This window comes from Gossypium arboreum, chromosome 2 (genome assembly GCF_025698485.1).
Source record: "Gossypium arboreum isolate Shixiya-1 chromosome 2, ASM2569848v2, whole genome shotgun sequence".
NCBI lineage: Eukaryota > Viridiplantae > Streptophyta > Magnoliopsida > Malvales > Malvaceae > Gossypium > Gossypium arboreum.
In genome coordinates this window covers 111,859,483-111,882,154 of record NC_069071.1, presented here as the reverse complement: position 1 = coordinate 111,882,154, position 22,672 = coordinate 111,859,483, and the positions used below count along the sequence as shown (strand labels likewise).

The following is a 22,672-nucleotide window of genomic DNA, read 5'->3' as shown; positions in this document are numbered from 1 at the left end:
TGATTTTTTGACAACAGAATTGAAATTACCTCAACGTGTCACGAGGCTCAACTCACCTCTCGCAATATGAGTTGATTTTTTTTTTTTGAAAGACAGAAATTGAAAAACGGAAATTGAAAATACCTCGGCGTGACCTTGGGCTCAACTCACCTCTCGCAATATGAGCTGATTTTGAAAAAGTAGAAATTAAAAGGTTCAACCCACCTCTCGCAATATGAGTTGATTCTTGACAAACAGAAATTGAGATTACCTCATCGTGTCCCGAGGCTCAACTCACCTCTCGCAATATGAGTTGAAATTAAAACACAAAATTGAAAATACCTCAACGTGTTCTCGAGGCTCAACTCACCTCTAGCAATATGAGTTGATTTTGAAAACAAAAATTAAAAGGCTTAACTCACCTCTCGCAATATGAGTCAATTTAAAACTAAAAATACCTCAACAGTGCCCCGAGGCTCAACTCACTTCGCAATATGAGTTGATTTTGAAAACAACAATTAAAAATACCTCAACGTGTCTTGAGGCTCAACTCATCTGTCATAATATGAGTTGAAATTAAAACACAAAATTGAAAATACCTCAGCGTTCCCGAGGCTCAACTCACCTCTAGCAATATGAGTTGATTTTGAAAAAACCAAAATTAAAAGGCTTAACTCACCTCTCGCAATATGAGTCAATTTAAAACTAAAAAATACCTCAGCGTGCCCCGAGGCTCAACTCACTTCTCGCAATATGAGCTGATTTTGAGAACAACAATTAAAAATACCTCAACGTGTCTTGAGGCTCAACTCATCTCTCGCAATATGAGTTGATTTTCCTTGAAAAGCATGAATTAAAAACATCAAAATACCAAAACCTGTCCTTTGGTAGAATTCGGGTGTCTTTTCCTTTGATTCAGTGCGACTCTCATTCAAGATTTCTTGCTCTGTTGGAGTACCAGATATGCCATGTATGATGTTATCATGATATGCACATGTTTGTCTTAAATGCTTTTATGCCTACATGATTATGCAAAGGCTCCTTAAGCATGTTTGTCGGATGTCCATTTAGCCACGATTGTTGAGGATCCGTGTTCATTGCTTTGATTCTCGACTTTCTCTTCGTGCCTTATACGGCTTCAAGCTTCACGAGTAATCGACGTTTCTCAGATATTACTCTTCCGCCTCGATTGAACTTTGTTCTTACTTTGAGACTCTTGTGCTTATCAAATTTTCATCCGTAATGCTTAACATTTCTTTTGTTTAGAGTATGTCATTTCACCATTTATCATGTAAATAAACACATAATGAGATACATGAAAAGGTCGATAGGGACAAAATGATATCTCATATTCATCTATTTCAAATGTGGCAAACAAAGCAAGTTAACCAATGAGAGTAAAAATGTCAAAAGAAAGAAATGATCGTATTCAACGGATACAAATGCTCTAGATATTCAACACATGAACTCTTCCTCGTTCCTCAATCAAAATCTTTTCGAAGCGGCTTCTTGCGTAGAAGATTTCAAGCTTTCAGAAATGCTTCAAATACTGTAGTCTCACTGTTTGACCCATTGTTAAACGCCACACTCTTTAAGCCGTGTTTACCTCATTAGGACGCCTTTCGGTTTTCATCCTAATCTTTTGTGTTAATCAAGATGCCTTTTCGGTTTTCACCTTGATCCCTCTCTCTTTTCTTTTTCTTTTCTTTTCTTTTTTTAAGATGCCTTTTTCGGTTTTCATCTTGATTTTCCTTTTTTTTTAAGCATAATATTTCTTCACAGAAGTATCTGAATTCACTGGATTTGGTAACTCCTTCCCATCCATCTCGGTAAGGATCAAAGCTCCGCCTGAGAATGCCTTTTTTACAACGTATGGTCCTTCCCAATTTGGTGCCCATTTTCCTCATGGTCTTTTTGTATTGGGAGAATTTTTCTCAAAGACGAGTTCTCCTTCATGGAATTCTCTTGGTCGTACCTTCTTGTCATGGGTGCGATCATCCTCTTTTGGTACATTTGCCCGTGACAAATTGCCCTTAGACGCTTTTTCTTCAATGAGGTTCAATCGATCATATCGAGCTCGAACCCATTCTCGCTTCTTCTAACTTTGATTCCATCAATACTCGCAGAGAGGGATCTCAACCTCGATAGGTAGCATGACTTCCATTCCATAGACTAGAGAAAGGAGTTGCTCCGTAGATGTTCGCACAGATGTGCGATATGCAAACAAAGCAAATGGAAGTTTCTCGTGCCAATCTTTATATGTCTCATCATTTTCCCAATGATCCTCTTAATGTTCTTGTTAGTCGCTTCAATGACCCCATTCATCTTTAAGCGATAGGGCGAGGAATTATGATGCTTTATTTGGCGCTTGCACACTTCTTTCATCATTTTATTGTTCAGATTCGTGGCATTATCTGAAATGATTCTTTCAGCAAACCATACCGGCAAATGATTTCCTTTTCAAAACTTACAAACTGCGATCCTCGTCACATTGGCAAACAAGCGCTTCTATCCATTTTGTGAAGTAATCGATAACCACAAAATGAATCGATGTCCATTTGATGCTTTTGGAGAAATTGGCCTATAACATCCATGCCCCACATAGAAAAAGGCCACGGAGAAGTCATGACGTGAAGGGCGAAGGGCTACATGAATTTTATCGCCATAGATTTGACATTTGTGGCATTTTCTCGCAAACCGATATGATCGCTTTCCATCGTCAACCAAGAGTAACCGAGTCTCGTAATCTTTCCGCCATATTGAAACCATTGGCATGTGTCCCATGATTCCTTCATGGACATCTTCAAGTATCTTTCCGCTTCGACATCATCCACGCATCTCAAAAGTACTTGATCCTTTCCTCTTTATACAGATATCCCCATCAAGAACAAATCCACCGCCATTCTTCCGATTGTTCTTTTGTCGTTCTCATTTGCTTGTTCGGGATAGCTTTGATTCTTGATATATTCTAAGATATCATGGAACCATGGCCGTCCGTCGCCTCTTTCTCAATGCTACAACGAAGGTGCGGGGACCTCGTATATGCTCATTTTGAGGGCATTATTTCGCTTCTTTACTTGCTTTGAACATTGAAGCCAAAGTGGCGTAGGCGTCGCCCATTGGTTCTCTTCTCATGGAAGTAATGAAAAGTTATTTCTTTGAACTCCTTGATCAATCCAACCACTAAATCATCAGACTTAATCAATTTTGAGTCCCTCACTTCCCACTCTCCACGGTTTGGTAAATCACTAGGGCTGAGTCCCCGTACACCTCCAAGATCTCGATGTTTCGCTCGATAGCTGCACGAAGCCCCATAATACAGGCCTCATACTCTGCGATATTATTGGTACAGAAGAAGTTCAGTCTTGCGGTGAACGGATAATGATTCCCGTCTGGTGATACCAGGATTACTCCAATTCCATGCCCTAGTGCATTTGATGCACCATCAAAGCACATCTTCCATGACTTCTCTTTTGATGACTCGGATTCTATTTCTGTGATACACATTAAGTCTTCGTCTGGGAAATCGAATCTTAAAGACTCATATTCCTCTGTCGTTCGAGTTGCTAAGAAGTCAGCTATTGCGCTCCCTTTTATCGACTTCTGATTTACATAGGCAATGTCATATTCCGGAAGGAGGATCTGCCATCGCGCCATTCTTCCCGATAGTGCGGCGATTCCATCATGTATTTTATTGGGTCCACTTTGAAATTAGCCATGTCGTGTGATACAACATATATTGTCCGAGTCTCCGAGCTACCCAAACCAGAGCGCAACAATATTTCTCAATGGACGAATATTTTGCCTCATATTCAGTGAACTTTTTGCTGAGGTAGTAGATCGCTTTTTCTTTCTTTCCTGACTCGTCGTGTTGCCCTAGTATGCAACCTATTGAACTTTCAAACACGTCAAATACAAAATCAATGGTCTTTCGGAGTTGGCGGTACTAGCTTTGGAGGATCGGACAAATATTGTTTTATCTTATCAAATGCCACCGGCATTCCTCATTCCATTCTCCCGGGTTATGTTTTCAAGAAGCGAAAGATTGGTCGCATTGGTTGGTAAGTTGAGCGATAAATCAGGCGATGTAGTTTAATCTCCTAAAATCCTCTAACTTCCTTTTGCGTGCGCTGGAGGTGGTAATTCTTGGATGGCTTTTATTTTATCTGGATCAACTTCGATACCTCTTTATCGACAATGAAGCCTAGCAACTTTCCCGAGGTAGCCCCGAATGTACATTTGCTCGGATTAAGCTTTATTGAAACTTTCTTAGCCTTTCGAACAACTTCTTGAGGTTCACTACATGCTCTTCTTCTCCTCGAGATTTAGCAATCATATCATCGACGTAGACCTCTATTTCTTTATGCATCATGTCATGGAATAACGTCACCATAGCCCTCTGATATGTTGCCCCAAAGATTCTTTAACCCGAATGGCATCATCTTGTAGCGAACGTTCCCCACATTGTTATGAAGGTAGTTTTCTCCATATCCTCCTGGGCCATCTTGATCTGATTATACCCCGAGAATCCATCCATGAAAGAAAACAATGAATGTTTTGCTGTGTTGTCCACCAATGTGTCAATATGTGGCAAGGGAAAATTATCTTTTGGGCTTGCTCGATTCAAGTCGCGGTAATCCACGCACATTCGTACTTTTCCATCTTTCTTTGGTACCGGGACTATGTTAGCCACCCATTCTGGATATTTGGAGGCTTGTAGGAAGCCAGCGTCAAATTGTTTCTTGACTTCCTCTTTTATTTTCAACAGCATTTCGGGCCTCATCCGTCTTAATTTTTGCTGGATGGGCTTGCATTCTGGCTTTAATGGGAGCTTATGGACCACTAAATCTTCATCTAGCCCTGGCATGTCCTGGTATGACCATGCGAAAACATCTTTGTATTCGTGGAGTAAAGTGATCAAATTATGCCTGGTACTCTCTGAAATAGAAGTCCCGATCTTCACTTCTTGTTTCCTTTCTTCAGTGCCCAAATTTATTGTTTCCACATATTCTTCGTGAGGAAAAATCTGTTTATCCTCTTGTTCCACCATTCTTAACAATTCAGGAGATGAGACATAATCTTCAGCATTTTCTTCAGCTTCAAATTCTCCTAAGCAAACAACCTTCTCAAAATCAATTTCAAGATTCGTAACGGGCTTATTCATGTCGTCAATATTTGAGCACCTGAAAGTTGAATAGAAAAGGAAGCTATAGAGGGACATCCAAGTATTGGAAACAACAAACAAAATATTATGTCGTGGCAATGAGGCAAATGTAAGGATAGGCTATGAAATGAGAAGATGATTATGAAATTAGTGATAATGCGAAAAATCGTGACAAAATGCACCTTCATTGATATTCATTTAGATGATAAAGAGTGAATGCAAGCTCTTACAAAAGAATTCTATTATATCTAAGGGCACAATAGAAGGTTAATGTTTAGCATTACTCTGAAGACTTATAAACTACAAGAAGCTCATCAGCAGTCCAATTGTTAAACATGAAACCAGGAGGGCAAGGGCGTATCCTCGAGACATCTTTACTTGCACCAGCTTCTTTGTCAATGACATTTATATCGATATTCGAAAACCCCTTTCAATTAACCCCAAAGATGTTTCGTGGATCATCTTGTCCAGGTACATCATTCCAGATGTAAATGTTTTTGACAAAGGAGGGTACTCTATTGGTTCCCATTCGTACTCGCCCAAAGTTCTTGCAATTCTTCTCTCTTGATCCTTCTTCCACTGTCTTCTTCTTTGGCGCATGTCGTTGGAACCCCAAACCGTATCGGGCCTTGTGATGCAATCGGCTTTAAAGCCCTAACTATACCTTGTAGATGTCTCCCTAAACCTCTTCTCGCACGAGCTCCCTTCCTACGGTCAACTTGACACTCATTCGGTATTTCTACGGTTTGGCATCGAATTTGTTTCCTTCAACGATGAAAGTGGCATTGACGAATTCAAGGGATCGAAGGAACATTCCACTGCGTCCTTGCTTACTTCCGTGTATGGCGATCAGCAGAGATAGATGCGACAATGTCTTCTTCGCCTCGACCGTGACCAAACAGACCATCCATGATAAATTTCAACTTTTGATGGAGGGATGATGGGACTGCTCCAGCAGAATGGATCCAAGGTCTTCCCAAAAGCGCTTATAAGAGGGTGTAATGTCCATGACTTGGAATTCGACCTCATAGATGTAAGGGCCTACTTCCAAAGGGATTTCGATCTTTCCCATGACTTCGCGCCTCGTCCCGTCGAATGCCCTTACCATGGAATGACAGGGCTTTAAGTATGACAAATCCATCGGTATTCTGGAAAGCGTAGCCAATGGCATAACATTTAGCGCTGACCCATTATCGATGAGTACGTTCGGTATTATGTAGCCCTTGCAGCGGGTCGTGATATGCAGCGCTTTCACCGAGCCTCTACCATTTGGCGGTATCTCATCGTCACTAAAAGAGATGAAATTGTCCGCATTCAGATTGTTTACCCACCTATCAAGCTTTTCGACAGATATGTTGTTGGCCACATAAGCTTGATTTAACACTTTCAATAAAGCATTCGGTGTGGCTCAATTTAACAAGAGAGATAGAATCGAGATTCATATTGGTCGCTTACTCAATTGTTCCACCACACTATACTCGCTGTGCTTAATAAATTTCAAGAATTCTTGAGCTTCTTCCTCATTCACAGGCTTTTTAGTTTCTTGCACGAGTGGAATTTCTTGCTCGACTTCGACTTTGTGCATCACTGCTTTCCCTTTTTGCTTCAAGTCGCTACTTTTCTTCACCGGTTCCACTTCTTTAGAATAGCACCGTCCACTGCGGGTAAAATGACCTACTTCCCCAATGTCTTCGGTTTCAAGCTTTTCACCTTCAGGTGTAACGATGTTGACGTCGTACTTCCACCAGATCTTGTTTTATTGTCCTTATAAGGGAAAGGAGATGGTACTTCAATTATCATTTTGGTTTCACGGCTCCTTCTTCGCGTCATAATAGATTATTAACGATTCATTCGGGCGCTATATGGGAAACCCGATGATTGATTGTCGAGGCACATATTTCTCCACTATCGGCCTCTTTGGCTTTACAAAAATCCCAATCTCCTTATTGTCCATCATACTTTGCGAGAAGCTTTCAATTCTTCGCAGGATCGAATGTCATGCTCCCCAATACCATGGAGCTTGCAAAAGCGTGACCTTTTGCATCTTTTCCTTTGGATACTCCGTTAAAACGACAGAGCAACCCTTTCTCACTTAGTATCTCCTGATTCTCTGCAGAGGTGTTCGTACTTGAAACCCATCTTTTATTTTGTTGTTTATCCTCCTCTCTCATCAAGGCCACATTCCCTTGGTGTGGTTTGGGAATGGATTCGGTCATCTTGCCAGTACCATCAAATCGCAAAATGCCCGTGATCGATGAGCCCTTGAACTCTCCTTTTGAAAGCAAGACAGTTCTCGAGAGAATGCCCTGGTTCCTGCATGGTATGCGCAACTAGCATTTGGATCGTACCATTTCGGGTATGGAGGTTTAAGGGGGGCCATGTAATGGGGAGATATTAATTGCTTCTCCAGAAGTTTTGGGTACAATTCCCCATATGATACAGGAATAGGGGTGAATTGCTGTCTCTCGGGATTGGGCCTTGTTGGTCTTGGTTCATTTCTGGGTTGGCTTTGAGTGGGTAGAGTGTTTTGTGGGAATGTGGTGACGGGCCTTTGGTTATTCATGGCGTATACAGGGTAGGTAGGCGGTGATGCTTGGTAGTAAGGGGTTTGAGGAGGATAATAGAAATTCGGGGGTGGATAATTTCGAGGTCGGGGTTGGTTAGGATACGAATTGGGAATGTAACGACTCCCAGTTCCCACCATGTGGGTTTCTGGCTCTTTCTTCCTTACGGGTGCTGCTTTTCTTGAGCCTTCTGATCCTTCCATTCTACCGCTCTTGACGGCATTCTCTATGAGTTCACCGGATATTACGATATCCGAAAAATCCTTCGTAGCACTTCCCACCAGCTTGTCATAGAATGGTGCTTTCAGAGTATTGATGAAAAGGACTGTTATCTCAGTCTTAGTTAGTGGAGGCTTCACTTGGGCGAGATATCTCTCCATCTTTGCGCATCTTGTCTAAAGGATTCGCTGGTTTCTTCTCCATCATTTGCAAGGTCATACTGATGCCGCACCATCTCCGATACATGCTTGTACTGTTCGCAAAATGCTGACGCCAAGTCCTTCCAGGATCGAATCTTTTCTCTACTAAGTTGATTGTACCACCGAAGAGCTGACCCTGTTAGACTATCTTGAAAGCAATGTATAAGTAGTCTATCCTCGTTCACATAACCAGTCATTTTTCGGCAAAACATGACCAGATGCGCCTTTGGGCATCTTGTCCCATCATACTTCTCAAAATCAGGCACTTTGAACTTCGGGGGCAAAATCAGATCAGGTACCAAACTGAGTTCTTTGGCACCTAGTGCGGAGAAGACTTCAGTGCCTTCTATCGCTTTGAGTCTTTCCTCTAGACTCCTATATTTCGCGTCATGGTTATCCGATTTCAACTTGGCTACCTCTCTTTGGGTCATCCAGATCCGAACTAGTGGATCGCAGGACTAGCCCCCGGTTTGACGCGAATATTCCTTGCCCCAAATTAGTGGGTGGAGCGGTGGCATAGGTCGATGCTCCAAGCCGTTGGGTTCCCTTGAGTATACCCTCTTTGTGTTGTATATGCGGCGGTGGAGTGAATCGAGGGATAGAGTGGATCCCGATCGTGGTGAATTCTGATCGAGATTCTTCAATGTCGGGACTTCGCATGGGTCCCTTTCCTTTAACTAAAGCTGACATCATCTCCATCATCTTGGCCATTTGATCTCTTTGCTCGAGTGATTCCTCTCGAGATCTCACCATTAGGTCTCTCGTTTCTTGTTGCGATTTGGCCAGTTGCTCTTGCAATTCCTTTTGAGCCCTTTCCAACCTTTCAATTTTCTCATTGAATTCAGCCTCCATCACTCTAGCTTGTCGGCGCGTTTTATACTGATGACGTGGTTCCAGTCTTGTGGTATTACAACTGCGAATTATATATTTTGTCTTGATGACCGATTATGGAATATGCAATGTATGGATGAATGCATGAATGAATGCACGAATGTCAAAATGTTAGTTATGCAAAGAATGCAAAAGAAATTGGTGTTGATTTCAAGATAGCCCCATATTTAGGCATTTCATTTATCAACATAGTCTATTACACAAAGTTTCCATTTTTCCAACGGTTACACAAATTTCCTAGCCACATTGCCTTGTTTCTTCACTTGTTCTAAAAACTCTGATATGCTCGATCTTTGGCTCGGAGGGAATTGGCAACTGAGAACTTCGGCTTCATCTGATAATTGAACAACTTGCATAGCCGCTTTGCGAATTTCATTGATCAAGAAGCCGAGTTGCATTTCTTTTTCTTTGAGAGTTCCTTCATACGCGTGAATGTCCCTATCGTACTGCTCACTCTTTTCTTCTAGAGCCTTCAGGAGGTTATCTAATTGTTGTTGACGAGATTGCAGCACATTTTCTAGATCTCGTGTTTTCCTTTTTAATTCTTGATGTTCAGACTGACTATTCGCCAATTCTGCAGTCACTATTTCATACTCGGCGTTCTTCCTTCTTAACTCTATCATAGCGCGCGCAGCCTTTTCCTCCTCTTTCTTTGCTTTTCCCTTCCAAAACTTCATTCCTCCCTTGATATTGCTAATTTCTTCCTTCCATTCTGCTGTCGACTTGCCCAACCCGTAATTCTTTATAGTGTTTCTTAATTTCTTGTTTTCCAAATGAAGGTCCCTTAAGTCGTTTCTCACGATCTCGGCTTCTCTTTGTACTTTTTCAGTTCTGGACTTTTCAACCTGAGCTTCAATCTTCAGCTGATAGTTTTCTTCTTGAAGGGCACTAAGGTCCCGAGACATCTTGGCCTTTTCTCGTTCGAATTCTTGTCTTGCCATTTCTAGCTCAGACAGCGTTTCCTCTGAGAAAGGATTCTGGATAGTGTAGTTTGTTGACGAGATTTGCTGACTATTTACCCGTTGCTTCCTCCATATGTCGTAATCTTGGGTAAGGGTATCAGCATACAAGGCTAATTCCATGAAATGAATTTCCTTCCAAGACTTTGCAATGTCTCGGACTCTCTTCATATATCCTTCACCCGTAAAAGCGAACTCGAACTGTGCTAATCCTCCAGTCGCGGGTAGGAATTGTCGCGAAGAAAATTGTCTTTGGACTAATAGCGGAGCATATCCAACTCCTCTCCATAACCCGAGTAAAGGTACCCAATCTTGGCTTCCACATTTGTATAGCAGAATTGAAGGACAGATCCAGGGTGCTCTCCATGTTATATCCTCGGCGCGAAGATTCTGAAAGACTGATACCTAATGTTGCCCGGTAACTTCCTTCGGCCATTCTTTCTTGAGGTAAGCTTCTAGCGGGGCAAATGTTTTTGAAAACATATGGAACGGAGTGTGCTCTACTTTCCAAAAATGACTCAAAATCCAAACATTGAGCAACTGCGCACATCCACTAAATCGTCCCTTTCCAACCCTTCGACAAGTACTCAGGGACCTGAAGGTCTCGGCTAGGATAGTCGAGACAGGGTTGACTCCTTGTTTTAACCTTTCAAGAAATCAACTCATCGCAAGCTGCGAGATGTCCGAGAACTTTTGGGAAAATGACCAAACCATAAATGGCCAAAGCGAATAGATTTACCCTTTTTAGCATGTCGGGATGGTTCAGAACAAAATCTCGTAGGGAGGACCATGGAATGCAAATGGTTTCATTCTTCTTCTTTATCATTTTTCAGCCCATGCATCACCATGTTTGTCGGTCTCACTAACTTTTCTTGAAGGTCATCGGCTTAGGCTCCTTCACATATATTTTGCGAATTGTACATTGTCGATGCGAGTAAAGCAAAGATACTCTTCTATGGTTGGAGTCATGTCTTCTTGATTGAAGGTGAAACAACGATAAGTTGGGTCCCGAATTGAACCATGGCTTGAATCAACTGTTCGTCTACGGATGGTGATCGGTGAGCTATATCTCCATACCTCTCGGTGAAAATGTCCTTAGTGTCCGAATCCCACCGATTCCAAATTGAACCAAATCCTCAAGGTTATTTTGGCGAACATTTACAGTTATATGTTCGGGCAAATTGGCAACACACCCTTCCACTAGACTATCCCCTTTTCTCTCGAGTTTTAGAGACCGGTCCGAACCACGGCATTCTTCTCTGTTATTTGTGTAATTGACTCCCCATCGAAACCCGTTTTTGGCAACCAACCTTTAATCAACACCTTCCTAATATGATGCCTATGATGCATGATGAAAATAAAAATAAAACAAACAAACTTGGTTAGTAAACACAACAAATATAATTTGAAAAACAAATTAAACTACCCAATCCAATTCTTTTGCATAAACAAGTGTAAATAAAAGGCAAAAGGCATTTTCCGTGTACTTATTTTGGTGACTATAAGCGGACAGAGGTTCGGCATGGCTCTAATTGGATAGCTCGTATGGTTCATTATATGCAGTCTCGGTTCTAGACAGATACTCGAATTGCTCGTACTATCATCTGCTAAGATCAGCACGAAGTCTCGGTCATAGCCCATCACAGGCTCACGAGTTCAATTCGAGGATTACATTTACTTATGCCTATGCGGAGGGACAAGTTAACTCACGAAAGCATAAGTCATATGTAACCAAAGTATTCACTAGCTTGTGCGGAGGGACGAGTTAACTCACGAAGGCGTAGCGTTTACTTTCACTTAAACAAGGACGAAGCTCGGTATAGAGCTCATGTTATGCAACAAAATGCACGCACGGTGTGTGGGGAGAAACTTGCAAACCTTTACGTTTTATTTAAAAAACTAAACCAAAACTAAAATCACAAAATTTAAAGTGAAAAACAACCGGATAAAACAAGTTAGAATATATACAACACGATGCAAATGCATGATTTTCTTGAAAACAAAAATTTGAGGATCACGACTAAATGTTAATTTGAACAAGGAACTTTGAAAATTTTGACAATGCGAGTTTAATTCGACTCGACTCTCAAAAAGCGTCCCCAGTGGAGTCGCCAGCTGTAGCGACGTGAAAAAATATGTTTTGGTTTCGGGTCGCTAATTGTGGCGATCTATTGAAAACTTGAAAACTTAAATTTTGATTTTAAAATAAGCAGGAGTCGCCACCGATCTTTTTCCGGTGTGACCGGACACCTAATAAATCATCCTTTTTAGAAAAGAAAACTTATTCTTGCGCAAAAATGAAGGCCGAATTTAGGTCTCGTCAAAAGCCAAAGTAAAGTTGGGTTCGAGTTTGATTCTGTGAGGAAGGTATTAACACCCTCGCGACGCCCAAAATTGGTATCTTATTAAACAAGTATTGTCTTAATTTTAAAATTGCAAGTTCAAAGTAACATTGAATCGTGATCCGATCAAAACACGAGAAATTTCAAGTTTCGTTTTTTTTTGAGAAGGACGTACCGTTTTAACACGAGTCGATTGATATTCACCCAACATAGCGATGAAATCAATGACTTAATATTAAATCGGCATCTGCCTTATTTATTGAAATTAAAATTACGAGTAAAACATTGTTTAAAATAAGAATTAAGTAAATAATACAAAACAACGATGCAATTAATAATGAAATGTTAAACCGAGAATATTAAAACAACAATATTAATATTTACAAAAAAATAGAAATGATGTACTACCAATATAATAAGAAAAATAATATATTCATAATGACAATAGAAAATAACAATATATACATAAAACATACATATACATATATATATATATACATGACATACCAAAATGAAAATATACAACATATATTAGAAATATTAATAACAGAAAAATATATTTTATATATATATATGCTAACAACACTACATGAATATGTACTTATATGTATTAAAATATCTACATATATAATGGACATGTACTAATAATGATAATAAGAGTAATAATAAAAGACGATATATACCAAATAATACATAATAATTTAAAACAAAATAGTAAGTAACAATAGAGAAAAATGATAAATATAATAATAAATATAACGATATATGAAAATAATACTATATAAAGAAAAGAATATATATACTCCTATAATAAAATATGTGTACTAATATTAATAATAAATATAATAGGGATAAAATAAATATAATACTATATACATGATATGGTATTAAAAATACATATATATATAATAGTATTTTGAGTATGTACATGAGACAATATAAAATATATACATGGAAATATACAAGAAATATACAACTAATAACATTAAGAATATAAATATAATATAAATATAATATATACAATATACACATATGATAAAAACTATTAATATGTACATGTATATCTACATACACATTAAGTAAAAGTACTAATGCTAACAATATTAATAATAAATATAATAATAGATATATATGCATACAATAGTAAGAAACGGAACATAAAGAAAATATATATATATAGCTAAATATAATATAATAATAACAATATATAAAAATAATAGTGATAACAATATTACATATATAACATGATTAATATTTAAAGCTAAATTAAATAGCAAAATAATATGAAATCTAAGGTAAATACTGAAAAATAAATGAAAAAGAAGAGAGAGGAAGAGAGAAGGGAGGGGAAGGGAATCGGCCAAGGGCAGTCAATGGTCGACCATCGGCCGTCCGTCACCGGCGCCGACCACACATATGTGGCGAAAAATGTAATTTTTATATTTGTTTTGTATATATATATTTATTATATTTTTTTATTATGATGTATATATATAGATTAATAGATTGAAAAAAGAAAAAAATAAAAATAAAATAATAACGAAGATAAAATCACCTTTAGGTATTTTTGAAGATAAATTCTTTGTATTGATCAAAATTCCTCCTCCCTTACATGATTTTTGAATGGCTTTTTATAGCCATCTTTTACATGATTTTCTATTTTTTTTTTCTATTTTGTAGGTGGTGGTGGTAGACAATGGGAGGAAAAATAGGGCAAGTGGGAAAGTGGTTAGGTCGCTAAGTTTTTTTATTATTTTTTTTTTGTTAGGTTTTTTTTTTTTTTTTTTTTGGCTAGGTTTTTTCTTTTTCTTTTTTTTTTTTTTTGGGTTAGGTTTTTTTTTGGGGGGGTTTAATGGGCTTTTGAATTGGGTTTAATGTTTAGGTTTGTAATGGGTTTGGGTAGATGTAAATGGGTCATGAGTTAAGGGTTTTAGTGGGTTTAGAGGTTTGGTTGGGTTTTGATGAAATCGGACCCGGGCAATTTGGGCTTCTACACTACTAATATAGCTAATTATACTAAAAAAATAAACATATCTTTTTTTAATTTTCAGAAGGAGATAATTAGTACTAGCCTTTTAACAAAATAACATATCCTATTACTAAACTAAAAAAAAATTAAAAATATCTTTTGATTTTTGGGGACCTTCAGCTGCGGCTTCTGATTTTTTTTTTAGAGTGATCTCTGTTCGCAAACCAACCCCCTTTTATAATAATAATAATATAATAATATAATATTTTTTATTAAAAGTGAATTTAGGTGAACAGTGCTTTTATCTTATATTATTGTAAAAACAACGAAGGTGTGAGATTAAAAATTGTAATAGTATTTTAGCGTGAGACAAAAAGTAAGTTAAACGCACCGCATTCCACTGTTTATCTGAACCCACCCTAAAGTTAATGGGTCCGGATTCAATACTTGATAAAATTTAAGCTTTTTTTTAGCTTTAAAAAATATATTTCATGATAAAATATTAAAATACCGCTTGACACATTGACGATACCAATAAAATATATATATTTTTCTCGTTTTACCAATATAAAAATATCGTGTATTTTTTTGTGTAAAATTCTGGTATTATCGATTGCCCAAGCGGTACCCAAATTTTTTTTAAAAAAATTTCATGATTGAAACCATTATTGGTGGTGGGAAAAGGGGTGTAGCTGATTGGTCAATCATTCATTTTGCCTAGATATATAAAAAAGGTAGTGCCTATCCTATTTAAGTATTTATTTTATTATTTTATATTATTTAAGTAAAAAATTCTATTAATTTATTTATATATTAAATAAATATAACTATTTGTGTATATAATATGTAAACGTATATAATATGTAATAGATAATTATGTAATATCTATTTGTATATATAATATGTAAACATATCTATACTGATAATTATGATAATGATTTATAAAAATTTATTTAAATAAAATTTTATATATAAAATTACATAAATTCAAATTTGATGTATATTTTAAATTTTTCTTTAAAAGAATTGCCTCGATTATTGAAATTATCTCGAAATTTGTGCTTGAAAGCTTACGTACTAAATTTTAAACTATACACACGTGGAAGTTAATGTATAATTGGTCACTTTGCAACTATAAAGAGATGATATCATAACAAAGGAGTTTACACATTGAATTGTTTTGTTGAAAGCTATATATGATGAGTAGTCCTGCTCAGTCTTCGGTAGCCAAGAGGTAAAATCTGTTTTTAATTTCCTTTTTCGATTCTAAATCTTATTTTTATCAATATAATATATAATCTTTTATTGAATCAAATGTTCAAACATGACTTCTTTTTGAAAAATATACTTTATCTATTTTATTAATGCATTGAATATATAATCTTTTATTGAATCAAATGTTCAAACATGACTTCTTTTTTGAAAAATATACTTTATCTATTTTATTAATATATTGTTTTTGAAAGGAAATATTTCCATCTAATGCGTTGAAGTGATGAAAAGAAATTGGACTTACTGAAAAATCATATGATCTAAAGTTTTTTCTTTTTACTTCAAATGAACAAATCTGCAATTATTAGATATAAATATTAGCTAATGAGATCTTGAATATATTCCCAAAGGGTTAAGATATGAACCCAAAAGTATTTAGCTTTGAGTTGTAACCTATAAAAATTATGGTATTAGAAACAACGAATTTAGATTAAATTTTTGGGAGCACAGAGTTAAGTTGTAGAATTTAATGAGGGTTATAATATAATTTCATAATTTTAATAGTTTATATTTGTTGAGTGTTTCTTATCTCCTTCAAGTAGTAGTATTTATATATTTATATGATATGATTACTGTTTATTGACATGACATGTTAAGTAGGTTTCATGCATACAGACACATATCATATTCTAGATTTAACACGTGTTTATACGGTATTATGTACGTGTAACCTCGTAGGAGAGCAAGCTCGACCTATGAGCTTGGTTTATGAGCTCATTAGGATCCAACCCAAATCCCAAATGTTGAGTGTTTTTCTTTATCTCCCTCAGGTAGTGGTATCTGCATATTTATATTATATGACAATTGTTCATGACTTGACATGCTAAGTAGGCTTCATGCATACGGACACGTATCCTTACTTTAGACTCAACATGTGTTTATACAGTCTTATGCACGTGTAACCTTGCAAGAGAGCGAGCTTGAACTGTGACCTTGGTCTTCGAACTCATCTTGTGAGCTCATTAGGATCTGGCCCAAGCCCATTCGAATTTTGGGCCAATGATAGTAATTAACTTAACAATATCTTTATAATTTTTAAAAAAATAAATAAAAATTATTATTTTTAGCGGCTAAAATACAATTTAGATCAAAAATTTGAATTTCTCGTTTTAAGGGAGCTATGCCCAACCAATCCCATTGCTGCTGCCCTTGGGTTGGGGCCTCTACCCCTTCCGCCTCGTATTACCTTCAAAAATTTCAATTTTCTTCTGATATTTTTAAACTTAAAAAAGTTTTTATTTTAATCCTTTCAAAATATATAATTTTATCGATTTATATCTTGCACCAACACAACTTTGTAGGCTTTGCCCCGTTTATTTCATATAAATTTTGATATGTTGATATCTTTAAGTCGTGTTGATACTATTTTTTTTATATTGTTAGTTACTTAATTCAATTTTAACTTTAAATTTGTTTAATATACATCATTGTTTGTGTATATATTATTAATATGAGATGGATCTATTTATACAGTATAAAATTAAACTATTGTTACACCATTTTTTTATATTTTTATGCTATTAATATTTTAACGATTCACCGTTAAATTTATAAAAATAATTTTATTTGTTATGCATGCAAAATTTCTGAATCAGTCCAATATCTCTAACATATTGATCTAAAATATTTTTATAATTAATATATATTTAATTGATTAAATCTTTTCACAAAAAATAAATAGTTAAAAAATTTAAATTTATGTCAAACTTGATATGCATGATTTACATGATTGGAGTATGAAATATGACAACTGAATTGTTAAAATATTAGCATATAAAAATTACTGAAAGGTGTAAAGCTACTTAAGTTTTAATCCAAGTAAATCATTCCTTAATAATATATATGTTTTATCAAGAAAAGATTTCGATCTAATTGCATTTTTTATCCATAATTAATATGTATATACGAACCAAATGCTATTCAAATATATTCACAGTGATTGAGACAAAGAATTTATGTTTAAGTTTTCAATTAACACGGGTTTCAATTTAATCTCGGAACATGTATCCCTACTTCTTATAAGAAAGAAAAACACGAAAAAATTTGAGAAATTGTACTGCATGGAGAGACCCAAATGGCCAAAATCCATCGTAATGAACCCCATCTTCGCTTTAATGCAGGTTAGAAGGCAAGGTAGCATTGATAACTGGTGGTGCAAGTGGCATAGGAGAGAGCACAGCTAGGCTGTTTCTCAAGCATGGAGCCAAGGTTCTTATTGCTGATATCCAAGATGAATTAGGTCAATCTCTCTGCAAAGAGCTCGGAACCCCAGATATCATCAGCTATATCCATTGTGATGTGACGTGCGAAACGGATGTCCAAAACGCCGTGGACTTAGCGGTCTCTAGGTATGGTAAGCTTGATATCATGTTCAATAATGCCGGCGTTGCAGGGGAGGATGAGTTGAGAGCCATTGCTTCAGAAGTTGATAACTTTAGGAAGGTCCTTGATGTCAATGTGGTTGGTGGTTTCTTGGGTGCCAAGCATGCTGCTCGAGTGATGGTTCCGGCCCAAAAGGGGTGCATTCTCTTCACCGCTAGCGTCGCTTCATTGCTTTACGTCGGCGTTCCTCATGCCTACATCACATCAAAGCATGCTGTGGTGGGATTGGCTAAGAGCTTGAGCGGAGAGTTAGGGGAGTATGGGATACGAGTCAATTGCATCTCGCCTCACGGCATTGCGACTCCTATGATGTTTAAAACGTTAAAGACATCGGATAAGAGAAAGGTAGAAGAGATGATTTTGAGAAATGGAGTGTTGAAAGAGGCCATACTCGAAGCAGAAGATATTGCGCAGGCTGCCCTGTTTCTAGCTAGCGATGAGGCCAAATATGTGAGTGGTGTCAACTTGCCTGTCGATGGAGCCTATAGTATCAATAATCAAACATGGAAAAAGGGTCTGATGGAAGACTGTATTGCTGAATAGATGCTGCCTTTTGCAATGGGGTTTTAGGGCTTAATGCTTCATTCATATATTTGACAATTCCAAAACACCTTGCCTTAGAATTAAATAAATGAATCGTAACATGTCTTAAATAAATGAGCTTTTGAATTTGGATGAAACTCAAATTTGTTGCAATTTTATGTTTATCGGCTCTAAATGAAACCAAGTTAGAAATTATTAACTCAAAATTAATATGAAATAAACAAGATCCAAATTAATTATCTTGAATGGTTGAAGAAATCCAAAAATTCCATTCGAATCAATTGAAACTATCCCTACAACACGACACAAACACCATCATACAATAACAAGACATGACTTGGTAAAAATATGATAATTAATGTCGAAATCATTTTTTTTGAAAAAGGTTGACTTATTTAAAAAACAAAAATGGAGTCACCACCAATCCTTTTTTATGAGGTGTGATCGGATCACCTTATAATTTGATCGTTTTAATAAATGGTTTTGATTTACTAAAACAACGGTTTTGGTCTACGAAATTCAAAAAACGGGTTCGGGAGTCGATTACGTACGAGAAAGGATTAGGACCACGTAACGCCCAAAATTGGTACCTAATTGATTAATTACTGTCTTAATATCGAAAATTAAAAACTCCAAAAGAATTTAAAATACGATCCCTCTTTTTATTAATGTTAATTTTTTAAAAAAAAGCTTGAATAAATTAAAACGAGCGTTAAAGACCTCTAGTCTCGAGATAACAAAATGTCACATCCTGTGAGTTAGGACATGACATTTTGAACCTTTGAGAATAATCTTGCCTTTTAATATATATATATATATATATATTTTAAAAAAGACCTATATATTTTAATTTTAAAAGGATATTCGGCTTTTTAGATTCAACGAGAAAATCGAAACCTCGTAAGTTAGGATACAACTTCTCGAAGTTCCAAATACGAAATATTACCTTTATTTTTTAAAAAAATCACTTTTTTTTTTTACGAATTTAGGTAAGAATTAATGAAATATTTTAAAAGATATATGATTATGTCTTATTTGATTATGTTTAAAAAATGGTTAAAACGTGAAAAGGGTTAGACTTGGTGAATAATGATAATGCAAAATGAATTTGGAGGAACAATGACATGATATGCATAATAAAATGTAACAATATAGCATTGATATTAATGAATCATAATGTTAATATGCATAAACAATAACAATAATGATGCAAATGATAATATAAGTAACAATAACAACAACAATAATAATAAATATAAAATTTGAAAATAGATAAAAAGTAATAAATAAATAAATGATGGAATAAAAATAACAATGATAAGGGCAAAAGTAAAATAAAACAAGCCAATTTTAAAAGAAAATAATAAGTAAGTAAATAAATAAAGAAATAAACAATATAAATCTGATTAAAAAGAAATTAAATAAATAAAATATTAAGCAGAATATTAAATAAAATAGTTTTTTTTAAATAGATTAAACAGACTAAGGATGGAATTGTAATCGAAATGAAATTCGGGTACAAATTGTAAATAATAAAAACAGGCTAACAAGGATCAAAATAAAATGTGCTAAGACTAGCGAGGACCAAATGGGAAAATAACTCAGTTCCCTAGGCACGCGTCCCTTCTCCAGGACATCAGCGAGCCAAGGACTAAATTGAAACGAGCAAAAAAAATCAGTGGTCAAATTTAAAAGAAATAAAAAATGAAAATAGGACTAAAGTAAAATAGCCCAAAAATGCGAAAGGATCGGGTCGTAAATAGCCCAAAAAATATAAACACGCGGATCCCCAAGAGCGGATCGGGTCTCGCGCGGGTTAGGCACAAGACGGCGTCGTTTTGAACCTCTATAAAAGCTAATTTAAAAAAAAAATCATTCTGTCCATTTTTTTTTTAAAAAAATTGTGAGAGCTTTCTTTGCTCTCTCACTCTCCCCCTCGCCGGCAAGTGGGCCACCATCCGTCCACCATGGCCGCTGGCCGTCGCTGACGGTGGCCGTCGTATACGGCGGCCGGAGTGTACCAAAAACTCTCGTTTTGAGCCCTCTGGTTCTTAGAACTCGGATCTGAGGGGGATTTTCCTTAAAACTCAACCAAAAATAATAAGATTTGAAGGAAACTTTTCGGTTTCTCTGTCGTCTTGCCGAAGAAGACTGTCCATCATCGGGGACGGCATCCTCCTCCACTCCCGGTGGTGGGATTCCGAAAAGGTAAGCTAGGTTTCAAAATTTTTATGCTTCCTTTTATTTTTAACATATAAAAAAATAAAAATAAAAGAACAACAAATAAAAAAAATCGTAAATCACCTTTTGCAATTTTTGTTTTCTTTTTTTGATTCTTTGATGTATGTAAAAAAATACAAAGTAGATGTTCGAGCTTTTATAGTCAGATTAAACAACCTTTTGTTTCTATTTTTTTGTCTGTTTCTATATTGTTTCTTCTGCTTGACATCTTGCGTGTTGTTTTTTTCTTGCAGGTGATAGTGGAATGGCTGATGGTGGTGGCAGAAGCATGCGAAGAAGGACGCCGACGTGGCATATGGCTAGGGTTTCAATTTTCACTGAAACTGAGTTTAACTTTTGGGTCATTTGGGCCACTAGGGTTTTCTTGCATTTGGACTGCAATTGGGTCGTGTTTTGGGGCTTGATATGTAATTAGACTGGGACCTTATTTATTTGGTTTAAATTTTGTTTTATTTTTGTAACCTGGGCCTGGGCCAAAATTGACCTATTACAATTAAAATAAATAAGATATTTTTAATTTAATTCAATTTCATGTATAAGATAGACTTTATTTTTATTTTTCATATCAAAATTCTTTTTAATTGAATTATTTTAAGGAAAATTATGGCATTTGTGTATTTGTGTCAATTCATGTTATTTTCACTTTGTGATTTAATTATTTTCTCATGTTGTTTTCATAGTGTGTCCGAGTTCATTTCATATTATTATTTTTAATAGCTACCAATAAGTGTTGGGTGTAATAGTAAAACACATCACACTTTTAAGGAGAGAACGCAGACTCAAACATTAAAGACAACATTGTTGAGAGGGACAACCATGAACCCCGAACATGGATTGTAAAATGGACATGAAATATATAAAAATATTATTTTTAATAACTTATTTACCTAACTTGGGCTCCTTTAAGATGGGCGATGAAATTGACTTGAGTGAGATTAAACGTCACATCTTGAAATATAGGGGATTAATCATAATGAATAGATAAGAAATAAGATATAAGCTTAATGGCTAAGTGATATTGCATTTATCTTAGAAGTCCTAAGTTCAAACCCTATATATTCCTCCCATTTCATTTTCTTTTATTTTCAGAACCTAGGAGTAAAAATTGAATAAGAAATAGGCCTTAGGCCTAATGGTTAGCATGCTAGTTCCTTTCCTATTTACTCAAGTCCTAGCCACACCTTTCCCCTTCCATTCCTTTTTAATTTCGCTCAAATTTTGGGTAAATTACCTTTGCAGCCCCTAAGGTTTACAAACCCTATCTATTTAGTCCTTCCTATTCCTAATTTGACTAGAATAACTATCCTTTTCATAACTTTAGTAAATTTCCTCTTCATCTTCTATTTATTTTCTTTTTCTTTTCTTTTCATTCTCTTTTCTCTCAAATTGCATCATATTTCTATTTTTGAGTTATTGACTATTTTTTTCCTCGAATCAAATCAACCTTCATTCAAATGTTTTTCTATCAGTTTCATAATTTCCATCAATAGCACCCTGACCTTTTCCAAGAAATGATAAGTACATCTCGTTCTAAAGTTTAGATACTAAATTTTTGTAGTATTTTTAATTGAAACTAATCATTCATTCAATTTAATCAATCTTTCATGGATCTTGTTGAAACTTTTGACAACCTCGTCAAAATTTTGAAAGTTAATTGTAACTCGTGTATAAATGTCATTTGAAGGACCTGATTTAGGTGAATTAGACCAAAACCGAGCGTGAGAACATCAATTGAACCCCCAGCGAAAGGTGTGTGTTCTTTTACAAGTAAATCTGGGCAAACGATATGTAGGTTTAAAGCCACACAAGGTGTAGACCACACGACCTCCCACATGGCCATGTGCCCTGTAAACCCTAGGCTAGTTTATGAACCACACGACCAAGACCCTTCAATATGACTTGCCACACGGTGATGTCTCCTATTTAGGTTAATTTTTGTATATGTCA

At 36.0% G+C, this 22,672-nt stretch overlaps 1 protein-coding gene and 1 long non-coding RNA gene across 2 annotated transcripts; both read left to right on the top strand.

Moving 5' to 3' along the window:
- The first annotated feature begins 15,406 nt into the window (after window positions 1-15,406).
- LOC108466516 (short chain aldehyde dehydrogenase 1-like) lies at window positions 15,407-18,621 on the top strand. Its single transcript, XM_017766881.2, has 2 exons — window positions 15,407-15,521; window positions 17,680-18,621. Exons 1-2 carry the CDS (start codon window positions 15,484-15,486, stop codon window positions 18,482-18,484), a joined length of 843 nt encoding a protein of 280 aa, XP_017622370.1. The 5' UTR covers window positions 15,407-15,483; the 3' UTR covers window positions 18,485-18,621.
- Window positions 18,622-20,369: 1,748 nt separating this feature from the next.
- Window positions 20,370-20,993, top strand: LOC128285379 (uncharacterized). Its single transcript, XR_008275890.1, has 2 exons — window positions 20,370-20,692; window positions 20,959-20,993. It is a non-coding gene; the product is annotated as an uncharacterized LOC128285379 (long non-coding RNA).
- Window positions 20,994-22,672: the final 1,679 nt, after the last annotated feature.

Bases quoted from the DNA above. Each gene is read 5' to 3' on its own strand.
- LOC108466516 (XM_017766881.2), top strand. From the start codon at position 15,484: ATGATGAGTAGTCCTGCTCAGTCTTCGGTAGCCAAGAG. The intron at 15,522-17,679 runs GTAAAATCTGTT...GCTTTAATGCAG, and splicing joins CAGTCTTCGGTAGCCAAGAG to GTTAGAAGGCAAGGTAGCAT.